The sequence below is a fragment of the Crotalus tigris genome, unplaced genomic scaffold (assembly GCF_016545835.1).
Source record: "Crotalus tigris isolate CLP2741 ecotype Arizona unplaced genomic scaffold, ASM1654583v1 scf7180000017695.2238764, whole genome shotgun sequence".
Lineage (NCBI taxonomy): Eukaryota > Metazoa > Chordata > Lepidosauria > Squamata > Viperidae > Crotalus > Crotalus tigris.
In genome coordinates this window covers 635,916-661,483 of record NW_024096573.1, presented here as the reverse complement: position 1 = coordinate 661,483, position 25,568 = coordinate 635,916, and the positions used below count along the sequence as shown (strand labels likewise).

The 25,568-nt window shown below is 36.5% G+C and overlaps 1 protein-coding gene across 1 annotated transcript; it reads left to right on the top strand.

The window, feature by feature from the left end:
- Positions 1-6,704: 6,704 nt before the first annotated feature.
- FAM241A (family with sequence similarity 241 member A) lies at positions 6,705-24,334 on the top strand. The gene is made up of 2 exons (XM_039338333.1): positions 6,705-12,586; positions 21,457-24,334. Exons 1-2 carry the CDS (start codon positions 12,392-12,394, stop codon positions 21,700-21,702), a joined length of 441 nt encoding a protein of 146 aa, XP_039194267.1. The 5' UTR covers positions 6,705-12,391; the 3' UTR covers positions 21,703-24,334.
- Positions 24,335-25,568: the final 1,234 nt, after the last annotated feature.

Below are 25,568 nucleotides of genomic sequence, written 5' to 3'. Positions count from 1 at the left end.
TGAAACTTTAAAGAGAGACCAATCTGAAACACAATTAAAAAGAAAAAATGAACATACAGCCAATTCCTTTTAAGTCCATAAAGAATGAAAGAGGATACAGGTAGTACTTGACTTACAACCACAATTGAGAACAGAATTTCCATTGTTAATCTAGGTGGCCACTAAGTGAGCTATGCCCAATTTTACAAGCTTTTTGCCACAGTTGCAAATCACTGCAGCTCTTAAGTGAATCAAATCCAACTGGATCTCCTTTGCAAGGTACTAAGTTATTTCAGATTTTTTTTCTTTACCAACAACTCATTTTGACCTTTTGCTACTTTGACATATATCTACATTTCCATATTTGTTGTGCTCTTCCTAGTTCACCTGTTATCACTTCGTATCCTTTGAGATAGGCCAGACCAAGAAACCATCTCTACAAATTTGAGTGAAATATTATTGATATAGACCAGAGTTCCCCAACCTTTCCAACTTTGCAAACCAGTGTGGGGGGAAAGGGAATGGTTCTGTTTGACTAGTGGGCACATACATGTAACTCCATTTGCACATGCAGTGTGTGTGCGTGCCTGCCATTTACACTAATAGAGCACGTGGGTGCCCACTTGTTGCTCATGCAAATGGGGATGCTCTCGTGCTCACTCACCTGCCACTTCAGGCAGCTCAGTTCTGAACAATTCCTGGCCTAGTAGTGGGCCACAGCCCAGGAGTGGGGACCCCTGATATAGACTATATAGCAATATCTTGAAAACCCGATTGCATTTTCCTTTTCATCCCTCTTATACCCCAAAGAAGTAGGATGGAGCTACTCTTTCTTTCTACTATTTTCTTTATTTCCCATGCTTGAAGCATGTTTTTGACCAAATTATTGTAACGGTCCCTGCTATTTTGCCAAGGTCATTTCTGTGGTTCTCTACATCGATATCTGTCTTTTCATTTTCAGATCTTTGCTAAAAGTTTCACACAATCACATTATTCTTTTATTGCTTTTATTTCTCTTGTTAGAATTGATTAAATGCCAATTTTGTAGGCACTCTCAACCACTTTCAGCTCTTTTTGCTACTGGCTTTTTTTCATTCCTCTTCCATCATTTTTGGAAAGGAAAAGTTGTCAAACTATGCATCAGACACACCATGACTGAGGGCTTTAAGGCATTTAGGACAGGATAGAAAATTTTAAAGCAAGAAAATTTGTTATACATCTGTCATGTAAGCTGTTCCGTTTGAGGCACGTAGTCCTGATCTAGATTTACAGCAGCTTGCTTTGTAAAAATTATTTCAATGTATTGCAACAAAGTTCCCTTTGTTGTGCAACTGTAAAATAATTTATTTCAGGTTTCACAGTTCTGAAGAGCTAACATACCCTGCTGCTTGTATAATATTTACACATACTACACTTCTTTAAATGATTTTTAAAAGAGAGACTGAAAATGACACCATAACAAAACATCAAAGATCTATGGTAATTTGACTCTGGCATTATTCTTTTTAGTTTTTGTTTCAGGAAATCGCTTTGTTGTTGAGTATGTTTAAAGAAAAATAGAGAACTTACTGCTTTTTAAAAATTGTCAAAGTAACAGTAAACCAGAACTGAAACTTACCTATGAACTGAAACTGAATAACCCTAATAACACGTTTGTAGGAATCAAATAAGGGCTCACAGTATTATTCAGCACATACGAAAGCAAAGGGAATTAAAAGCTTTAGATTCATGCAACTGGCAAAATAATGGATAAAATATAGTTCATCTTATCAGGAGAAATAAAACAGTTGTATTTGTGGGAGAAAATAATTTTCTTCTTATAATTAGCCCACAAGTCATATTTCCACCTTCTGGCTAATTTAGCTGAAAGCATTAAATCAAATTCTCAACTTCTTAAGACAGCCCTATCTTCTCACTGGGAGTGACCTAAACCTTTCCATCCAGAATTGTAGACTTCAATTCACTAAAAATCCTTAGGGATATTCATGCCAGCTAGGGAATTTGGGAAATAAATGCATATATGTGGAGACTACATAGTCAGGTAAGGCTGGTAAATTCCCTCCTTGTGGATTTGGGGATTTCTATTTGGACACCGAAATTAGCACTCTAGTCCCCTCATGTAAATGTACTGATTCCCACAGTTCTAGGACTGATAATTCATCTTCAAGCAACAGGAACATTTGCAAACATTCTTTGGTTATCACAGACTAGTTATGCTGATGGAATGTATGAACAGTGGCTTAATATTTTTTCTCTAGGCAGATTTCCAGAGATTGAAAATTATGTGATTCTATATTAATGAAGTTACAAAAGATAATATAATGTTTAGGGGAAACAGCAGAAACATTAGCACTGCTTGTGACGTATCAATTTATGCAAGTTAGCTTTCCTTCATCCCCTAAAGTTCATTTGCGTGCAAAATTCCAAGCTTGGTTAGATAAACCTCAATAGAAAAAGATACAGGTCGGTTTTAAAAGATTTGCTTCCAAGCATCATGTTTGGAACAATAAGAATATTTGGTTATGTGTATGAATTTCATTGTTAAGAAGATGGGGTATTTCTCACTTCCTGCTTCCTAGATGAACTTTTTTAGGTGAGGGCTTTTCATTGTTGTCTTTGTGATAGAATTAAAAGGCTATTTAAACAGTGAAAACATAGCCATGTTTGACTTATGCATTAATTGCTCTGGTGGGAGGGGAGTAAAGACAGCAGAGAAATGGAGAAAAGAATTTGCAACAGGAGAGGAGAGATGGGAGAAAAAGTAGAGGCAAAGAAAAAAGGGGAGAGAGTTTGGAGAAGAATTTGCAGCTTTATTTTTCAAAAAAAAAAAATCCATCACAAGGGAAAAATCCTTACAGTATCCAAGTACCTCACATGTATCACCATCATATTTTTAGTCTGTAAGAAGCAAGCGTTATCCAAAATAATTTCAGATACTTTTTTGACATGTGTAGACAGGTGCAGGATTCTTATGCAGCTCTGGGTCAGGTTTCAGAGAAAACACAACAACCTCTCTCAGCCTGATGGGCTGGTTATAGTTTTCATCAAATCAGACAAGGTACATTCAGGCTGAGTGTGATAGGAGCAATAATCAAAGCGTAGGATATAAGGCTGGAGACGGTGCCCTAAGACAAATTCTACTCACTTTAGCATTGGTAAGATTATGATATTGTTATCAAGCAATATAAATATCACTGTTTTAAATTATTATACAGCAGCCTTTTAAAATATATAATACAAAAAAATAGCATACATACAAACTGGCATTAAATGGATGTTAAAATCCCCTTTCCTGTTTGTCCCATTCTCTATACTGTTTAAAAACCATGCTTTTATCAAATGGGCTGCACCCGTGAGTTCTTATAAATAGCGTTTTATGGAATAAACAAAAATTGCTGCTATAAGCTATTCTTAATATATTCAAATTAAAATAAGTAGTAGCAGCAATAGAAGAAGTGACCAAATGAATGTTTTCATTTTGATTGCATCTAGGCCATTTTAATAAAGCTGCTTTCTGAATTTCAGTAATTCCTAGATCATATCTAATAGCACCACAGAAAATGGTTTTATATCTCTTAGCACACTTGAGAAACCAGAAAAAATTAGACAATTTATCAGTTGAAAATCCAGGCTTAGGCCTAAATATGACCATTACTGGTTATACAGACAGAGCTGATAAGTTCCCTAAGAATACTGAGTTGAGATTTGTAACTATATTTAGGTACAATAACATATTGGATATGAATTAAATGAAAGATGGAACATTTTCATTCACAGTAAATCCATTTTGTAATGAAAAATATCTTGTTATTATCATACTGATTTACTACTATTCCCATCAGTTTTCAGTTAATAAAATGAATAGGAAAGTCTATAACTTTCTGAAAGAAATATTTCTGTGTTTAAAAAGAAATTTAAACAATTTTGTATTAAAAACAAAATAGAAAAATGGCTTTTGTGTCAACATTATTATCTTACCTACCCCATAACAGTCTTGTTTTATTCCCTTAATCACTGGACTATGTATGCTGGAAATGCAAATTTCATATTATTCCTAATAATATTTAAGAAGTAAGTAATTCCGGTAATTTTCAATAGAATATTTCATGAATATCTAATAATATTAATACAAAAATCTGCCTTGTGCCATTCTAGCTAATTTGTCCTTATAGGTCAAGGTAATCTTCTTCAACTATAAGTTCTACAAGGTCTCAGGCACAACAGAAGTTCTCTTTCTTAGCCTATTCATTGGAGATGTCATGTTTTTGACTTTACAACAAGCTTACATTCTACTTCTAAGCTACAATTCTGATCCAGAATAAGATATAAGGATATATATTTTATTCCATTGCCATTGCAATCAAAGGGATTGGATAAGTGAATACAGTCAAATAGATCTAGAGTTATAGGTTCTCTCCTCCCTCCCCATGTTTCTATTAGAACCCAAGTAAAACCATTTTGCTATAATAGTAATAATAATAATAATAATAATAATAATAATAATAATAATAATAATAAAGTTCGAAGGGACCTTGGAGGTCATCAAGTCCAACCACCTGCTCAGGCAGGTAACCCTACCATTTCGGACAAATGGCTGTCCACTTTCTTCTTAAAAACTTCCAGTGTTGGAGCATTCACCGCTTCTGGAGGCAGGTTGTTCCACTGGTTAATTGTTCTGTCAGGAAGTTTCTCCTTAGTTCTAGGTTGCTTCTATCTTTGATTAGTTTCCATCTGTTGCTTCTTGTCCTGCCTTCAGGCGCTTTGGAAAATAGCTTGACTCCTTCATCTTTGTGGCAGCACCTGAGATATTGGAACACTATCATGTCCCCCTTCGTGCTTCTCTTCGTTAAACTAGACATACCCAATTCCAGCAACCGTTCCTCATACGTTTTAGCCTCCAGTCTCCTAATCATCTTTGTTGCTCTTCTCTGTACTCTTTCTACAGTCTCAACATCTTTTTTACATCGTGGTGACCAAAACTGGATGCAATATTCCAAGTGTGGCCTTACCAAGGCATTGTAGAGTGGTATTAATACTTTGCGTGATCTTGACTCTATCCCTCTGTTAATGCAGCCCAGCACTGTGTTGGCTTTTTTGGCACCTGCAGCACACTGCTGGCTCATATTTAAATGATTGTCCACTAGGACTCTGAGATCCCTCTCACAGTTACTACTCTTGAGCAAAGTACCTCCTATACCACAGGTCGGCAACCTGCGGCTCCGGAGCCGCATGCGGCTCTTTGAGCCTTCCCCTGTGGCTCCCAGCCTCCTCTGCCATTTGCAGAGAGAGACAGAGACAGAGAGAGGCAATTGCGCTTCCCTGCTTTTCTCTCTCTCTCTCTTTCCCTCCCTCCCTCCCTCCCTCTCTCTCTCTCTCTCCCTCCCTCCCTCCCTCTCTCTCTCTCTCTCTCTCTGTGTATGTGTGTGTATATAAAAGAGAATGCACTCACAGTATTCTCCGAGGAGCTGAAAAGCTTACTGGGCGGAGCTCCTCCCTTTGCTGCGTCTCAGCAGGAAGCAGGAAGGGTAGGAGAGAGCTAGCTAGCCCAGCTAGGCTGACTCAGGAATTCTGGGAGTTGAAGTCCATGAGTCATAAAAGAGACGAGATTGCCTATCCCTGAGCTTGTTGGACAACAGCTTGAAGTTTGCCAGGTGAGCAGCAGATAGGAGAGGTGGGGGAGAGAAAGAGAGAGAGAGGGAGGGAGAGAGAGAGAGAGAGAGAGAGAGAGAGAGAGAGAGAGAGAGGAAAGAGAGAGAGAGAAATAGAGTGGGGGAAGAGGAGTGGCAGACCAAGGGCAGATAGAGAGGGAGGGAGAGAGAGAGACAGAGAGACCCTTTTGACATCTAAAATGAAGATAACACTGCATATATCCTTTTTTTTAACCTGTGTGTGTCTGTGTGTGTGTGTGTATATATATATATACACACACACACACACACACACACATATATATACGTATATACGTATATACCTCAGAAAACAAATACGTATATACGTATATACATATATATACACACACACATACACACATACACACACACACACACACACACACACACACACCCCTATAATAAAGGTAAAGGCTCCCGGTGTTTTGTTTTTGGTGGGAAATGGGTCCAAGTGGCTCTTTGAGTGTTTTGGGTTGCCTACCCCTGCCCTATACTATACCTGTACATTTGGTTTTTCTTGCCTAAATGTAGAACCTTACTTTTTTCACCATTGAATTTAATTTTGTTAGATAGCGCCCAGTGTTCAAGTCTGTCCAGATCCTCCTGTATCCTAAGCCTGTCTTCTGGAGTGTTGGCTATTCCTGCCAGCTTGGTGTCGTCTGCAAATTTGATGAGTTCCCCATCTATCCCCTCGTCCAAATCGTTGATGAAGATGTTGAAGAGCACTGGGCCCAGAACAGAGCCCTGGGGCACCCCACTACACACTTCCCTCCATGTAAGACTTACCTCCACCACTTGTCATGGGCATGCATGACAAGGTAGTTCTCAACTTACAGTACAACCACAACTGAGCTCAAAATTTCTATCCAGTTGTTAAGTGAACCTGACTTTCCCATTGACTTTGCTTGTCAGAAGGTGATCATGTGACCCCTGGATACTGCAACTGTCATAAATATGAACCAATTGCTTCAAAGGTCATAACTATGAAAAACAGTCATAAGTCATTTTTTTCAATGCCGTTGTAACTTTGAACAGTCATTAAATGAGCAGTTCTAAGTCAAGGATTACCAGTATAGTCAAATTTTATTTTTTCATTTACCCTTACGTGGAGGCCCCAAGGATTACCAAAAAAGTGATGGATAGACTGCCTGCATGAAAACATGCAAGTCAAAGGCGTATGCCCCCAGCAATGCTTCGGACCGGATCAAGTGACCTGCAAAATGAAAAACTGCAGACTCTGTGATATTGTGGGACTAATGCAAAGAACAAGAATAAGACCCTCACAACATTGACACTCCTTTTTGTTAGGGGGGGCACTAAGATAAAATAATGGCAGCTTATCTAACAAGAACTAGTATGGCACTGATGACCTTCAATTGAGGATTTCCTGGTTCATAGCATTTATGCATTAATAAATACATTTAAGCTATTTATATGTTTCTTTAACTACCATGTGACTTTAGGATATATCACAATAATTAAAATATATAGCTACAATAAAACTCACAGCAGCAGTAAAGGCTTACAGATATATTGTATTTTTATTATTTCCAGTAAAAGACTGTAACAGAGACAATGCGTTCTCAGTTGGGCAAAAAATGAAATCAGTTCTACAACTTCCTTAAGCTCAGTAATTGTCATTCAATAAATATAAGAAGTCCAAATCCTCCAAAAAAATTCTAAGGTTCTTATACTACTCATACCTGTAAAGCAACCACAAAATAAATGAACTGCAAATTAGGCCTCTTTCTCTTTCTTTCTCCTCTGTTTTCTCCTTCCAAAATTAGGGTTGTCATTCCATGGATGCAATTCTGCTTACAAAAAAGAATCAAAAGGTGTAAAAATCCAAAAGTGGATAGATGCTGCTGATATGTTAGTACTTTGAGGATTCACACATATAGTTATGATAGACTTCTTAGCATTGTGCAAATGATAAGTCTAAGTCTGTTATAAATATGAATGTAAATGGTAACACGTGGAACTATAAGATAGTGGATTCTTTCATAACAGAATCAATAACGGGGACTAGTTACTCTGTAGAACAGGGAAAGGAAACCTGAGGACCTAGACCCATTGTTGTAGTTTCAGGACAGTCCTTTGGATCACGTGCTAAAATCAGAGGATACTTCTTCCTCCATCTTGAGGCATAAAACCAAAAAAACATGTAATTACTTATTTTTGTAAAAGCTTATAAAGAAGCTTAAGTAGTTTTTAAAAACAAGGAAGACCTCAAACCTTCCCTTCCCCACAGGAATCCCAGTAAAGAAGCAGAAAATCCACACATATAATGCCACCATACCAACTATGCCCTGTACAGCACAAATATGAAGTGTAGTAAAAGCCAGCCAGTCTTCTATAGATGATGTTGTTCTCCTGTATAAATCTTCCAGCCACTGTAACAGCAGGTCAGTTTCTTGTACTAAGTTAGAATTTACACCAGAAATGGTTCTTAAGCAAGGCAGTTGTTAAGTGAGCCACACCTAATTTTATAACCCTTTTGCCATGATTGTTAAGCAAATCACTGAAGCTAAGGGTATCCTGTGGTTGATAAGGGAATCTGGCTTCCCCCATTGACTTTGCTTGTCAGAAGTCAGCTGAGAAGGTCACAAACTGTACACACAATTCCAGACTGCTGCAAATACATGCTGGTTGCCAAGTGCCCAAATTTTGATCACATGATCATGGGAATGCTGTGACAGTCGTAAGTGCAAGGAATGGTTTTAAATCATTTTTAGTGCCATTGTAACTTTGAACGGTCACTAAAGGAATGGTTGTAAGTCAAGGACTATCTGTACACTTCTGAAGGGTCACTATTAAAGGGAAAAGTAGGTACGGAGCCAGTTGACAGGAATGAAACTAGATAACAAAGGATTTCCTTCATAAATGTAAGCTTTGCATTTTAATAGACCCTCAGCCGTATTTATATAAAAAAGAAGTTATATTCAAGTATGAAATTCAGTTTCTAGAAGATGAAAGCATTTCCCCAAGTGAAAGGATACAAAATATTTTCTGAATAGACATACTGTATTGCAAGGCTGGCTAGGGAATTCTGGGAGTTGAAGTCCACACATCTTAAAGTTGCTAAGTTTAGGAAACACTGCATTACAATATGAAGTGACTCCATAATTCAAATTTGGAAAAGCCGTGTTGCAAGCTTGTACACTGCTATCCTATCTATTTGATGTATGCATAAAATATCATAAGCTAGACTGAAAGAAACAGAGATGAGAAGAAAAAAAATGCTCCAAGAAATATTAACAGACTCAGATAAGCTGACAATATCGCTTCAGTAGAAGAAAGTGAGGAAGACTTAATCTATCTCTTACTGAAGGTGAAAGCCAAGTGCAAAAACTAGTCTGACACTCTATTTCTCTTTAAAAAAAACAAGATTACATCAGCTGATTGTGCCAAGCCAGTGCAAATAACTGATAATCTTTTGAAACAATGTTCACAATATATGCTTGGAAAAATCCAACACAAAAAACTAGCAGGTGGCAAGATTTTATCATGTAAGCATGAGCTTATGAGGACTTCAAGAATAGTTGCATATAGACAATTCTGGTAAATTGTTGTACATCAGACCACAATAAGTTGGAAATGAATGAATAACTGAACAAAACAATAATACTAGATAGTGTACTAGTGTATTATATTATCAAAAAAAATAAAGGGCACATTTTTATATTGCGGGTGCTGAAGAAATAGATAATATGAGCAGAAGGAATGTTTTTCAAAACCCCCAGATCTGAGAGACCTTTGAAACAGTATGCAGCTGATCTCTGTGGATTCAATACTATTTAGCTCAAAATACAATTACTAATGAACTAGTCTTACTTGAATTTTATGTATTCAGATTCTGCCAAATGGATAGCAGCACTATAGTTTCTTCCTCTATCCTACTTATTTAATCGCTATTAAAATTTAGAGATGACAGACTGAATATTATAAAAATTGTATAGATATATTTTTAATAAAAATAAATGACTATTGTACATTTTGTAACTATGTAAGTTAGCCACCGCATGGCCTAGAAACTAATTGTATCACTACTGGATCCGAATATATCTATTATGATTTTAATTTTATTGAAGACGTTTACATAACCCACTGACTAGCATGCCGCTAAGCTTTCAAACAGTTGTAAACCAGGGAAAGGAAACCTCTACCCAGTGTAGCACTCAATGGGAAAAAGTTATTAATTGTATAGAACATACTCTAAATGTTCAGCAAGGAGGAAAGAGAATTTAAAATGCATTGAAATGCATGAGGTCTTATCTTTCAACCCTCAAGGGGGAACCCTGGATTATCTTGCAAAGGGATATACTCAGGCCTGATTCACCACAATGCAGCCTGTAGGTGAATCCTAACGTATGTTATAAATATCTTTGTATGTAATCCCATACAACATTTTATACATTGATAATACTAAGATCCAAGCATGATTACCCATCCAGCACATGCAGATTTTTTGACAACCATTCAAATAATGCTGGGGATATTAATAGCTTGCTCATCATCCCACAATTAGCCATTTTCCTTTCCCAATGATTTTTACATTAATTCTAAATGACACAACCATGAAAATTAGTTGATTCTTATATGACAGTAGTGTTTTCTACAAAATTCACAAATATAAGTAAATCAAAGTCTATAGGTAGATCTCTGATTTAATTACTCAGTAAGGGTTGAGCTTGTTGAAATGAAGCAAGTTTAGATGTGAATTTTGAGCAAAAGAACTGAGCTAAAAAGAATTATACACTAAACCCTGGATTTAATAGATTAATGAAGGAAGGATGTCCCTTAAATAAATGACATCTTAGTGTGTTATATGAAAATTGGAACACTTTTTAGCCTCAAATCATACTTACATATAATGTGAGATTTCTGTCTTTGTATGAGTGCCTTCAAGTCAGCACTATCTCTTGCCAACTGCCTGGACTTATCCCTGCAGGGGTTTTTTAGCAAGGTTTTTGGAAGTGCCTTGCTATTGCTTGCTTCTTAGTATGTGAGGAAGCAGCCCAGGAATTCAACTGGCTACAAATCTAAGTCTCCAGAACACTAGCCTGGTGCTTTAACAATTATACCAAAGTGGCTCTCAATATATAGCATTACCAATAGCAGAGAAAACCCATTTTGAGGGAAAGCAGCAAGGATTGTTCAATGAATTTTGCCCATTGTTTGAGAGGAAGTCTATTACTGCTTGCAATTAAGACAAAATTTAGATCCAGGCTTCTGTCAGATCAGAAGCCCTTTAATCCAAGATTCATTGAATCATTTTTTATTGTATTAAAAAGAATTATCTGCACTAATGTAAACACATGAACAGGCAGGTTTAGCAGATAGAAGTCTTCACCCAAGGAAGTGGGTGTTTATGGTTGAGTGGGCATGTAAATTAAGGGCTCTTGTCGCTTTTTATACAAGGCAAATTAAACTGATACATTGTAAATGCACAGTTGATTATCTTTGATCAATTTAAATCTGTGTGAGGTTTCATTTCAATTTAGCCCCCATAAAATTCACAAGAAGAAATTACATCTGGATACATCATTTTTTTTATTTCTGCCTATATGTTTATGTACCTGACTCTGATATGGTTATAAAAAAAACACAAACAAAATAAATCTAATACATCAGTATTTCCATTCCTGTTCTAAAACCAAGTGCTGACATTGCCATAGATTTATTGGTAGATCAGCATAAAGGAGAAAAGCCATTTGTATGCCAGTCAAAGTTCTAGTAAGATATTTATTTATCAATTGATCGTGTGCTCAGAGGTTTTTCTGCTATTTTATTTCTGCCATTCTTCTGCTCCTGAAGAAGTTGAAACCTTGTGCAGCATTTGGTTAAACAAAAACCTCTGAATTGATTTCACAGGCATCGATATGGAAATGATTTGATATTACTTTCTTCTAGATATTTTCTTTTTAACTTCCGAATCCTGCGATATCTGGATTCAAGCCAGCGTAGCTTCAAGATATCAGCCAAGGCTGCCTAGAAGCTGCTCCCTACCTGGGACTCATTGGTGTAAGGTAATACGTTGGTGATCGTCTGGATTCCAGTTATCTAGCATCGACACAAAGCCTGCCAAAAGGGGTAGCCTTCCGTAGCAGGCGTTCGGTGTAGAGAAGTATTAACTCTGCAAATCCAGTCCTGACCCCCTTGTAGAAACGGGGGTATTAGAGCGAAAGATAAAACTCTAGGCAGAAAGCCACAGCTTGACATTTACACAAACAACACTTTCACCTGCTTTTTCCCCTCACAAAGAGCGGGCAGGCCAACATTACCAAGAGGAGAAAAGCCCCTCCCACCCTTCCATCCCAGGGGCGGGGATTTTATAAAGGCAGCTTTAAAGGTGCAGCGAAAAACGACAGTTCAAACGTGCACCGCATTTTTCTCTCGTCTTCGAGCGCCCACGTTTCCCCACGACAAACTCCCCTCTGCCACGCCGCAATCCCCTCGCCGCTCTTTCCCTCACACATCCGTTACCCGCCTCTCTTCCCTCCTTCCTTTCTTCCTTCCTCCTCCCGTCAAACCCGTGACAGCCTTTGAGGCACGCCCTGCCAGGCCAGAGCTGCTGTTTGCCGGCAGGCTGGGGAGGCAGCCGCGCGTTGCCTCAGCAGCCCTCGCCCGCCAGCCAGCCAGCCAAACGCGGCGACGCCGGAGCGACCCGCAGCCGCGCGGGGTGCCCGTACTGCGGTCCTCCGGTTTCGGAGGCGCCGGGACGAGGACGGGCGGTGACGGCCATGGGCTCGACCGAGGAACTGCTGCTGCCCCCCGAGTACCTCTTTGCAAGCGAGTGGGAACGGGAATCGGCGCCGTCGTTGCCGCCCTTAAGGGGCAGAGGGGGCGCATCCCGGCACAAGCGGCGGCGGCAGCAGCAGCAGCCCCCCCATTCCTCGCTGCCTCTGGTGGGGGACGAGGACAAGCCGCAGCAGCAGGTGAGCGTCAAGGAGCTCTCGTGAAAAGCGGCGACTTGCCAGAGACGCGTGTCAAGCATAGCCGGGTGGTGTGTCAGGGAGTTTCACTTTCCTGAAAAAAGGGGGACCAGGTCCGGGGAGTCGGTTTAGAGAATCCGGACCGCGAGGCCTTTGTTCCGCTTTTGCCTTCCTGTGCTGTCAGTGGCAGACATGAGAGAAATGGGGCTTGTGTGTGTGAGGAACGACACACCTACTGTACTTGCACGAGGCAGTCAGACCCAGTAATCGGCTCCGGCAGGCAGCAGTTTCCCCTCCCCTTTTGGCAGAGCCGCAGTGTTGTAGCTCGGCGGTGAAGTGTTTTTTCCTCCCATTCTGGAAGAAAGAGAGCAAGCATTTTTCCCCACACTAGGACAGCGATGCATCTGAGTTTCTCCTTTGCCTGATTAAGTTGGGAAGAGGCTCCTGGAGAACATGAAAATGTTGCACTTCGTCTAAGCATAATGGAATTGCCTTCTTGCCAAGTTTGGGGTGAAGAAAAACAAGCACAACATGACCATTTTGATATTGTTAGATAAATTCTTATTATGTAGGAGTAGGATTATTTCCTACTTGTGAACTGTTTCTCAGACTGTACATTTGATTTTAAAAAAAAAAATCAGGAAGATCAGCAACATCACATAAAACTATCCTGTATTGACATTTAATTGCTTTTTTTTCTCGGTCTCATGTTTAGGGGTCTTTAGATTTCATGTCTTTGAGAATATTTGATGTTGCCCTCTTCGACTGTAACCCATCACTGTATCATTCCTCAGCATCCTTTGCAGCCTGTCCTACCCTCTCTGGAGGCCTCTGATGTTTTCCCTTGAGATAGATGTGTAAGAAATTCAGTAGGCTGTTGAAGAAATGTATAATAAACAGTCATATCACAACTAATGTGTAAGAATTCCACACTTGCCAATGAGAATTTCATTAAAATGTTAACTTTTTTAAAAGCAGGGAGTTTTCATGACCATAAAATTTAAAGAGAATAATAAAACACAGAGAAAGAGAAGAAATTGCTTAGCATAATTCTTAATAAGCCTAAACTGAGATGCCACATCATTCAGGTATCTGTACTTATGATTTCTGGAGGGCTGCTTGGAACATTTTGCTAAGAACAGTATGAATATTTGAATAATGAATGTACAAATTCTGATAGAATTAAGTCTCACAAGTATGACTTGAAAAAATGGACAGAAATAACACTAAGAGTTCAGAAAGTTCTCACACTAAGCAGGTGCCAGCATCCCACTGACCTTGGCTAATCTTCAAAATCCCTAAAAAGATGCACTGCAGTAAGCCAATCATGAAGCAATAAAGTGCATGAATGACAGTCCCCAAAATTTGATTAAGATTGTTATTACAGTTAAGCAAAAGCAGTTATAAATTCATTCTGTTTTTATTTGATCCTAAACATTAGAAAACAGAATATTTCACATAAAACTCCTAAATACTCTTAAATATATTGTTTTTGTTAAGTTTCTCTGTTTCTCTGTTATTGGCAGAGGTATACAATGTGCAAAGTAAACAATTAGACTATGTGAAACAACTTCTCTGCAGCAAAGATCTTTATCCACATATGATAATTCTCAGTTTGTACGAGTTTCAAGAGCAAGTGGCTCAAGAGCTGACATGATGTCATTTTATTCAAAGTGATGAGAAGATAATCACTTACCAAATTGAAGAAAACATGAAATTTTGCAAATAAACACAACACTCCCAAATTAAAAGAGATTTAATTTCTAAGTTAGTACAGTACTTACTCCAGGTAGACTTTTCTATTTTAATTATTTAATATCCTAGCAGATTTTATTTTCTTCGAGGCTATAATTTTCAGAATGCACTTATTAAAGAGAATAAACACCTGGCATCTGTAGTTTCAAAATTATAATACAATACTGTGATGCAATTTCCCCCTCTAAGCAGATGTTTCAAGGACATTATTAAATACATTGATTTTTAAAAGTACTTTAAATTAATTAATATAAATATGTTTATATTAATTAAATAAAATTAATATAAATATGTTACAAGCTTGGTGATTCAGGAAGTGAAATTATTTCCCAAGTACATCTTTCATTTCACAGTTCCTATGGAAATAGATGTTTACTACAATTAAGGGTACTTTGTATTTCTTTTTGCTCTTTAGATCTCAAGGTGCTACACAAATATATATAATATTTCTATTTACTATGAACAAAATTGCATCTTTTGTTATATATCCTTAATCACTGAAGCCTTGTAAAGTACAACTGAAATAAAAAGAATCCTGGATAGTATATACCTAAAATTCATTTTAAGTTATTACAGGGCCTATTCTCTTTTTTTTTTAGCAGATTAATTAAAATTAGCCATCCTGGAATAAAGAATATGAAATCCTAACACATTTGAGTAAATTTGTACAGAAATGTTTCAGTTATATAGACCAGTGGTTCTTAACCTGGGCGATATTGCCCCCCAGGGGGTGATTTCATTTTTCAGGGGGTGAAGGAACGAAAAGGGGGCGATATGAGGGCGATGGAGCGAGAAGTTTTGGGAACACTTTTGAGATTTTTTCGTACAATGAATCGCTTTATATCTGTCATACAAAACATCAGATTGCTCACTATTAGTGGATTGAATTGTGTTTTCAAATGTTCCTCCAGCTAGCTTCAGTACAGAACACCATACATATGTGAATACGCATCTCTTATCTTCATGTGCATTGCACAGCAGCCTCTACCCATACAGTGGCACGCCATTGGCCAGAATATGGGAGATATGGGGAAAAGACTGGAAATAAATTATTTGCATCGATATGTCCTGATGACAATTTTAAAGAAAACAAAAAAAAGTGTTTGCATAAATTGAAGAATTATTTCCTATGTTGTGATTGAGAGGTTATGTTGGGGGAGGGGGCGATGACAACTTCCTCATTGGCTCAAGGGGGCGATTCAGTCAAAAAGGTTAAGAACCGCTGATATAGACCTTATACTCCAATAAGGTCAAGATTCCTTGATCTACATTTATTCTCAACCTAATTCTGTAACTGGATCAATTATCTTCATGACTAAGTTGAGTTGCTTATAAGATTTAACTTAGTTCATTTTATATTACATCTTTTTTAACTTTTGAGTTTCTCAGTCTCTGAAATAATGTAAGAAAATAATATAGTTTTAACAGAATTCACGTTAAAAATATCTATCTTTTATAAAGCTTCAATATAAATTAATGTTGGAGAACAACCATCCAAGTCAGTAGAAGGGCTCCAGTGGAAAATTAGCATGGACTCGCTAGACACAAGAGAGCAAGGTCTCTCTCTCTCTCTCCCTCTCCCTCCCCCTCTTTCTCTCTCTCTCTCTCTCTCTCTCTCTCTCTCTCTCTCTCTCTCTCTCTCTTCTCTCTCTCTCTCTCTCTCTCTCTCTCTCTCTCTCTCTCTCTCTCTCTCACACACACACACACACACACACACTCACAGGCTTTTGAACCTTACCTAGTCTATCCCAGGCTAAAGCTGCCTATCTGGGGAGATTCCTGTGCTATAGGTAGAGAACAATAAAATAGATTGAAATCGACACATGAGGGTTTGGTTGTTCGCACCTAACAATTACAGGCAGTTTCTGTGTATTTGACCACAATGGTTGGTAATTGTAGTGCATGGTTTGTCTCGAAAGCAGAAGTGTTACACAATATCTGAAATAAACAATTCTTAAGATAATTCTAAAGTGGCTAGACTTGTGGTTAAAATATATTCTAATATAAAAAAAGTGTGTTCTATTCAATTTTTACAATAAGACTTAAGTTTTAACAATAATGCATGTTTGCTACATTGTTAGAACTAGTTTTGAATAGAATAATCATGTATCATATCCATAAATCCACATATCCAGCTATAAAAAGGAAAACATATTTCTTAACGCTCCTAACACTCTTAACACTCAGTCAAAATTTGCTGGAAATCAGTTGGAGCTATGGGTTTGTAATTTATGTTAAATTGGTACTGTTAGTTCCAGGTCTCTTTTCTTAAATTTCCTGCCTTTGCTCTGCCCTCTAAAAGGTCTTTTAAATGTATCCTAGATGTATGGAAGCTTTTTTTCTCTGAGTACTTCCCACATAATTGCAGATGGATTTAAATTACTCAATTGGGATATTCAAATTAGGGCTCTTTTGAAATAGTTTGGAAAAATTCTTTAGGCACATAGGAAACTGCTTTTCTGGATTTCAGTAAACTGTTTTTGTGGCCCCACATGCCCTGAAACATCTTGTTTAAACTGAATACAAAGCATTAAACATCTGTACTAAATGGTCTTAAAAAGTAATGCTTTGCAACATGGGTGCATGTACAAACTGTCTTTTTTCAAATTCTTAAAATAGTCTCATTCTTTACAAGCTTTATTTGGCTGCTTCAGAAGACACTCCCCAACAATCTCTGCATGCATGTACATGATAGCCACTAAGTGAAGTAGTTATATAAGCATGTAATGCAGAGATAGCTTGCTGCAGCTTGAAAGAGGTACTTTGTTTGCCCAATGCTGTTAACCAACTTAGAACAAATCTGATGTAGTGGTTAAGGCACGAGGCTGCTGGGTGACTTTGGGCCAGTCATTTTCTGAGACCTAGGAAGCAGGCAAAGGCAAGCCAGTTTCAAAGACTAGTTGCCAGGAGTTAACTCTGACTCAAAAGTATTAAAAAAATTACTGACTATTTGAGTCAGATCAAATTACCTACATTGGTCCTGTACAAAGTAGAGAAAGGGAAGGGTGCCAGTGTGTCTCTGTGTTTTTCTTGTTGGTCTATGACTGTAATGATTTGATAGTATCTGCATATTTTATTGTTTAAGTGGTATATTAGTTTTATGTTTGCCATTAAGGAAGAAACTTTAGGTTTCTGGTTCCGGTTCGCGGCGTCTCTAGTACGGGCAGACTTCTCTCCTCGTCGGCTAGCTTTCCCTCCACCGGCAGACCCTTATGCGGGTCCAAAGTCGCCCTGGAGGGTGCGACTTCTGTCAAGGAGGCTCTGCTCAGCTGATGAGGAGCGGCAGCTCCCTCAGCTGTCTGAGCCATCTCTGAGGGCCGACAGAGAAGAAGATCAGCTTCAAACCGCAAGTCAAAGAACATCTAAGCTGTAAGAACCCCCATGGTGAATACGGGTAAGACTTTTCTTTGTTATTCTCTCTATTCTATTTTGGTTTTGCTACCTGAAAGAGCCTTTTTGGAATTACTTCCCTGGCTTGAAAAGTCAGCTTCTACATTTGTTGGGAAGAAAGGCGTTCTATAAAAATAGAACAGAATTTTAAAGACTATATTTACTTTTATATTTTTGGGGTACAGAAAAAAAAATTCTGTTCTTTTCCTCTTTTTCTAAGAAGTGTACTATCATCCTATGCTGGAAGATTATTTCTTTTTCACATTATACTTTAAAAGATAGAAAAAGGGAAATGACGTTTGAAAAAGACCTTTTTTAACTTACTGAGGACATCTAGTGGTGAAAATTTAATACTGCAGCCTCTGGTTACTTGGTTTGAAGATAGCTGACCTTCAAAATACTTTTGAAGAGGAAAGATAAGCTGGAGAACTGTGTGATATTGCCTAAATTATATTAAATATAGCCTCCACAAAAAAGAAAAAAGAAACTCTTTTTAATTACTATCAAAATGGAGAAAACTCAGTCACATTTAAACTGTACACTTATATTGGAAAAGATCTATGAGGCTACTGCAGAAATATGTGCTACAATGAAAAAGTTTACTAAGAACTAAGATCTAGGGATTTCACTTCAAATGTTCAAATGGACGTCCAGGCTATATCTGACTATGGTATAAATCAAAATATATTAGAAGAAGAATCAACAGAGATAAAAGATGAACTTATTCTATCTTACAAGCCTTCCATCTGCAACTCTGAGGAACAGAAGAAGCAAAGACTGAGATTTCAAACTACAAAGCAACAATGCTTCAAGGAGGAGAGCATCTGCAACTTAGAGGAACTGAAGAAGCAAAGACTGAGACTTCAAACTACAAAGCAACAACCCTTCATGGAGAAGAGATACAGACATCTAATGCAGAGGATGGGATTGCTATTATTGCAAAGGCTACTGCAAGCAACAAAGACAGATCTACTGGCTGAAAGGGAAGCGTCCCTATGTAAACCTGTTTGGCACAGGAAAAAAGCCAGAATTAGACTGAAAAGAGAAATTTAAAATTGTGTAATGGATTTGAAGGCAATTTTTTGATTTATGGTTTGTTTTAAGGATTATGATTTAGAGTTAGAAGCAAGAAAAAATATAAACATATATATATGAGGGTGATTGTTAGAAAAGATATTTTAAATAGATTAAGAATACTTTTGGAAAAACAGATTTATTTTGATGAAAATTATGTATTGGAATTGAAAAAATGTTTATTTTTTAGATTGGGATGTTTTTAATAATTAATGGAGTGTTTTAACTTAGATGGGTTTTTTGTACAATAACATAGATGTGATAAGATATGACAATCAATTGGATGATATTTGAAGTTTCTGTAATTAAGTGAAATGAATTAACATTATTTTTTAATTAAGATAGCTATTGTGTAATGGAAGAAGAAATAAATGAGATTGGTGATAAAAGGAGGGATGAGAGAAATTAAGAACTAGAATATATCTGTAAGGGATACCTGAATTGATAACTTGTTGAGTTAAAGTGAAATTTGATTTTGGTAATTGTAAACTGATTTGGAGTTTTAAAACAGGTTTAGTAGTAATAGAAATTTAATTTAGAAATGGAATATTTTAAATGTATTATGTTATTTGAGGGAAATAGAGAGGAGACAGTAAATGTATTGAGTTGAATTGTTTATTTATGTTTTTACTTTGAAATTTCTGATTACCCAAACACCGCGGTGTGTCCTGAGTACTTTTTCTTAAAAATTAAAAAACCAATAAAATATTTTTTTAAAAAAAGGAAAAAACTTTACTTCAAAATGGCAAGGTCTACAGGTAGTTCTCAAGTTATGATTGGAACCAAAATTTCTATCACCGAACGATGTGGTCATAAAGTGCGATTACTGCATTGCTTAGCAAAAGCAATCCCAGCAGTCCCCATTTCTGTCATGAAGTGAACACCGCACATGACTACAATTTGCAATTTCCTACCAGCTTCCAGCAAGCAAATTCAATGGGAAAGTTGGCAGGAAGTCACAAGTCCTGGGAGGCTTGCAAGCAGGCTTGTAGATGGATAAGTGCTATGGAGGCAGGCAGGTGGGTGCTGTGGCACTGTAGGAGGACTGGCAGGGCAGAGTACTAACAAGTCAAGGTGGGCATGTACTACAGAATGCAGGAGGATACTGCAAGTGGGTGCACGTGCTACAGAGTATCTTGTACTCCATAGCTCAACTCCTTAGGGAAGAAGCAGGAGTGACATATGACTTTTCCTGCCAGCTTCTTCATTGACTTTACTTGTGGGAAGTTGACACAGGAGTTTGCAAATGCCAATTCCATGACTGCGGGGCATTATAAGCGTCATTAGTGTGAGGCAGTTGCCAAACATCCAAATCATGACCATGTGCTGTGAGGGTACTGTGATGACTAGAACCAGAACTACGGTGCAGTCATAAGTACCACTTGTTGAGTCCTGTTGCAAGTTTGAATGGTCACTGGATGAGTGGTTAATTGAAGAGTATCTATATTTATAATAGGGTAAAGATTGCTTACATCGGTACTTAACACAGACATATGTTCTCTTATTTTTAGTTTGTTTTACATTCTAGTTCCCTATATTCAGCTTTTATTTAGAGGCTTTGAAACTCATCATTTCAATTATTCCACAGTCAGCATTCCAATTTAACATTTAAATGTATTTTCAGTTGGATACTGTGCATATTGATAAAGGGATTTGTTTTTCTGAATGGTTTCCTCCAAATAAGCGTACATAGAAGGACATCATTAAAAATCTAAGTTTTGAAGTTCTACAAATTCAAGAATTGTAGAATCTTTATCAGACTCGGAATCTATTCAAGTAGTCAGGTAGCTACAGATAGTCCTAGACTTATGACCACAAGTAGTAGTGGAACTTCCATCACCAAGCTATGCGATCATTAAGTGAGTTGTGCCCAATTTTACAACTTTTTTGAACTGTTAAACAAATCACAGTTGTTAAGCAAATCAAGCAGTCATTAAGTCAATTCATACTGTACTTTCTTATAGTAAAAAGATAAAATAAATAGTGAATAAGGAATTAAATCTCATATAATATATCCATACAAGTACAAGCTAGTACTTTATGTAGGAGCTGATAATGACTGAAACAGATTGGGGAGTAAAGATATTTCATATATAAGGTTTCCCTGTCCAGTCTAGGACACAGTGCCCATCTCTGTTTCTTGGCCAAGAAAGCCAGTGTTGCCTAAAGACATTTTCTATAGTCATGTGGCCAGCATGGGCTATACGCCAAAGGCGCATGGAATGTTGTTACCTTCCCACCGAAATGGTACCTATTAATCTATTTGCTTTTGCATACTTTCGAATTGCTAGGTGAAGGGGAGCTGGGGCAAGAAACTGGAGCTCACCTGATTGCGTGGTGCCGGGTCTTGGACCTGGGCTGTCTGCTCCAGCTGGCAAGCTCAATGTCTAACCCCTGAGCCATGTTGTAGCATATTAATAAAATATTTGGTTATATGACAAAGCATAACAATACTATTGAAAAAAAGATAATTGTTTAATAATATAAACAATTATATTAATCTTGACAAAATATTTCAGATTATTACCCTTTAGAAAAAAAATTAAAAGCTACTTTTACATACAAGGTTGCATTTTAAAAAGCAGAATTACTATCACAGGGTTTTATATATAGAGAGAGATAGATTAGTAATCTTTATTCTCTTTTAATTCTAGGTGCTACAAGAAGAAAGAGAAAATAACACTGAATCAGTCACTGATGACTATAAAAAGATGGGAACTCTCTTTGGTGAACTCAACAAAAGCCTCATAAGAATAGGATTCACAAGGATGTATTTTGGAGAAAGGATTGTAGAACCTGTAATAATCCTGTTCTTCTGGGTTATGCTCTGGTTTCTAGGACTACAAGCTCTTGGATTAGTGGCTGTCCTGTGCCTTGTTATTATATATGTTCAGCAATAAAATACACTGGGTAGACTATTTCATATATTCATGGATTTACATATTTAGCTGAACAAGAATGGCATTACTACTAACTATTGTGCTAAATATTATGTAGCCATTAAATGTTTGCATGGGTTTTTGTTCTTCCAATCTTTGTATTTTAAAAAGAAAAAGCATTCTTATCTGTCATGAATAAGTAGTAAAATATTCTCAGTATGAGGCAGTGTAGTCAAATCATTCATTTAGTAAATCCTATTACTAAGTGAAAGAATTCTAATTTTAAGAGGTTTGGAGATACAAACATACTTTTCATTGTATGAATGCTGCTTTTATATTCATGCAACAACTGTTTTCAAAAAATACCTTTTATATTAAAACTAAAGGTTAAAAAGCCAATTTTATGAGCTCTTGTATGATTTTTTTATCACCTTTTAAATCTCTTTGCAAATTTATTTAGTAATGTGTATGCATAGGAACCCATCTTAATGACTTGTAAATGTATTAGAAAAATGTCAGTCTAAAAATTCTTAAATATGAGGTAAATCTGGTGATTTTTTTATTTCATTTTTTATTATGTGTGTACTTATAAAAAAAACTTTCTCTGGAAATAAATTAGGATTCTTCCTTTTTAATGGATTTCTCCTAATTTATCTCAGTTTAATTATTTTATGTGCAGTCTCTGCAAACACATTATAAGAGCAAGCTACATAAAATATTTTTTCTGAAATTGTCCATATTACCCTTTTAAATGAGTATTTTGGGGAGAAGAAATAAATACATTTCCTAGTTATAAAATCAAGGACTGATATGTATTGAGCCAAAATATTATAAACATTCTTTATCAAGTTTACTTTACAATGTAAATATTCACTGCAGAGAACTTATTAGATCACAAATGCTGCACTGTTTAAGTTATTTAAGAACCATGGAGAATGTAGTTGATAAAAACAGCTTGCACAATTCCTCCTCAAAGCCATGCTTTCTGTTACTTCGTTAAAGCAGTATCTATTGTGCAACTCTAGAACCCCACTGAAATTTTTTTTAGTGAAGCTCTTTGTGTATCTTAAAAGTATGGTGGTTATGATTACATTGATTTACCAAGTGGAATTTTTTGTGGGGGAAAATTGGAATAATAAATTATCCATCACAACTATAGAAATGCATTGCCAAACAAATTCAATCCACAAATGAAAAGTTCTTTTTGCCATGTTTACCTCAGCAAGAATCCAATGCAGAAGTAAAATTTGGAGATTCCTTTTTATCTGCAGGACTATTGTGTCATTTTTATACTGTTCAAAGTACGGTACAGATTTTTGAACAAATATGTAGGAAAATATCCACATAACAATATCCTACACTAGATCAATAGTTTATAGGCAAAAGGAAGATCAGCACTGGATAAAAACTAGCTTTCATAATATTTCTTATTTATGGTAATATAATTTCTCTTTTTACTTTAGCTGTTCCAAATAGGATATTTGTAGCTGAAATTGGTTTTTGTTATTTAAATTTAAGAGAAATTCCAGCCTCCCTTTTAATAGTTAATTTTTATTTCATTAATGAGTCATCAGTTTTTACTTTTTATTCATCTAGTTCATGAAAAGATTTTTTTTTTAAATTAAAACTTGTCAATTTATTTTGTTGTAGACTTTAAAAATATCACAGTTCTGTTGATGTGGCCCTATCTAAACAATGTACAGAATCAGGATTATTGATACTGTAATAAAGAACAGTGAATTCTTTTGTATCTTGGGTGGCTGTTACAGCTCTCCAATAGATATCTGAAGATTCTCATTCATTTTGTGAGAGGAAGCAGGCTTATGCGTTTCAATGAAATGTCAGAATATATACAGAGAAACCATATACAAAGGTGCTTCTCTTTTCAATCAGTATAGCTGGGTATTAAATTCTATACCCTTTTTTAGGGACAAGAGTGTGATCTAGTTTAGAACCTGAAGAATGCCTTTATAGGTATTAGAAAACTAATTTTAAAAAAAACTAACTGTTATTGGTGATGAATTAAGTGCAAGTGTGCTAAGAATGACTTTTAAATGATTTTCAAATAACTACTCAGTTCAAACCTGTAGCATGTGTATATAATATATTCTGTAGGTGTGTGAATGTTTTTATTTAGGGCCTATCATTTGGCCCATTTACAATGATTTTGAAATGGCTTTAGAGTATGATCACACTTTTGGAGTTGTCTTGTTCTTAAATGAAACTTCTAACTTTTGATCTTCAATTATTATCATTCTACTATTTTTAACTCTAATATGTTTTGGAAAGGAATGGAGCAAATATTATTTTATATGAATTATTGACTGTATAGTATACTGAAGAGCCATGCACTATGGCTTATTTAGTTGACAATGATCCCTGCTGAAGCTCTTCACATGTCAAAATATGCTACCAGATTCGGGGTAAAAAACAGTATTAGATATACTGTTCAGGAAGATGCAACCAGGCATGGAAACTGGTAACCTCACAGATTCTTTTGAAAGTATTTTCTGATCACAGATAAGGATTTGCTCTGAAAAATGTAACACCTAGAATGGTTTTAATATTCAATTATTTCCTCAGAAGTGTTTGTATGAAAGTACGCTTCTACAAATTCAGATTTTTAAAAATAAATTTTCTTTTGGTTTAAAAATTGCTTTTGTCTGATTTTTTTAAATTAGTGGAAATTTATTTCATTAATTTATAATGAAATACCTTTAGTAAAACAGGAGCTTCAAAAGGCATAGTTGTAGTCTGAAGGTTTTTTGTTAAAAAAAACATTATTTCCAATAACTAGAAATTACAAATAGTCCTCGACTTAAAACAGTTCATTTAGTGACTGTTCAAAGTTACAATGGCACTGAAAAAGTGACTTATGTCTGTTTTTCACACTTACAACCGCTGTAACATCCTCATGGTCATGTGATTAAAAGTTGAATGCCTGGCAACTGATTCATATTTATGATAGTTGCAGTGTCCAGGGTTCACGTGATCACCTTTTGCAACCTTCTGACAAGCAAAGTCAATGGGAAAGTCAGATTCACTTAACAACTGGGTTACTAACTTATCAACTGCAGTGATTCACCTAACAACTGTTGCAAGGAAGGTCGTAAAATGGGGCAAAACTCACTTAACAAATGTCTCACTTGACAACAGAAATTTTGGGGTTCAATTGCGGTTGTAAGTTAAGGACTGCCTATTCTTGTTTTAGGAAAAACAAGGAAGTGTCTTTTTTATGATGCCTTTAACTTTTACTGGTTTATATAGATATATATAGATGCCTTTTACTGATTTATATAGATGTCCAAGAAAGGTATGCATGCCCATGACAAATGGTGGAGGTAAATCTTATGTAGCAGATAGCAAAATGATGTTAGTTGGGTTCTAATAGAAACATGGGGTGGGAGGAGAGAACTTATAACTCTAGTTCTATTTGACTGTATTCACTTATCCAATCCCTTTGATTGCAATGGCAATGGAATAAAATATAGATCTTTATATCTTATTCTGGATCAGAATCATAGTTTAGAAGTAGAATGTAAGCTTATTGTACAGTCAAAAACATGACATCTCCAATTAATAGGCTAAGAAAGAGAACTTCTGTTGCACCTGAGACCTTGGAGAACTTCTAGTTGAAGAAGATTACCTTGACCTATAAGGACAAATTAGCTAGAATGGTACAAGGCAGCTTCTTGTATTAATATTTGTATTAATATTGACTTATGACTGTTTTTCACAGTTATGACCTTTGAAGCATCCCCATAATCATTTGATCAAAATTTAGATGCTTGATGACTGATTCATCCTTAGGTCTGTTGCTGTGTCCCAAGGTCATGTGATCCCCTTTTGCAACCTTCTGACAAGCAAAATCAATGGGGAAGCCAGAT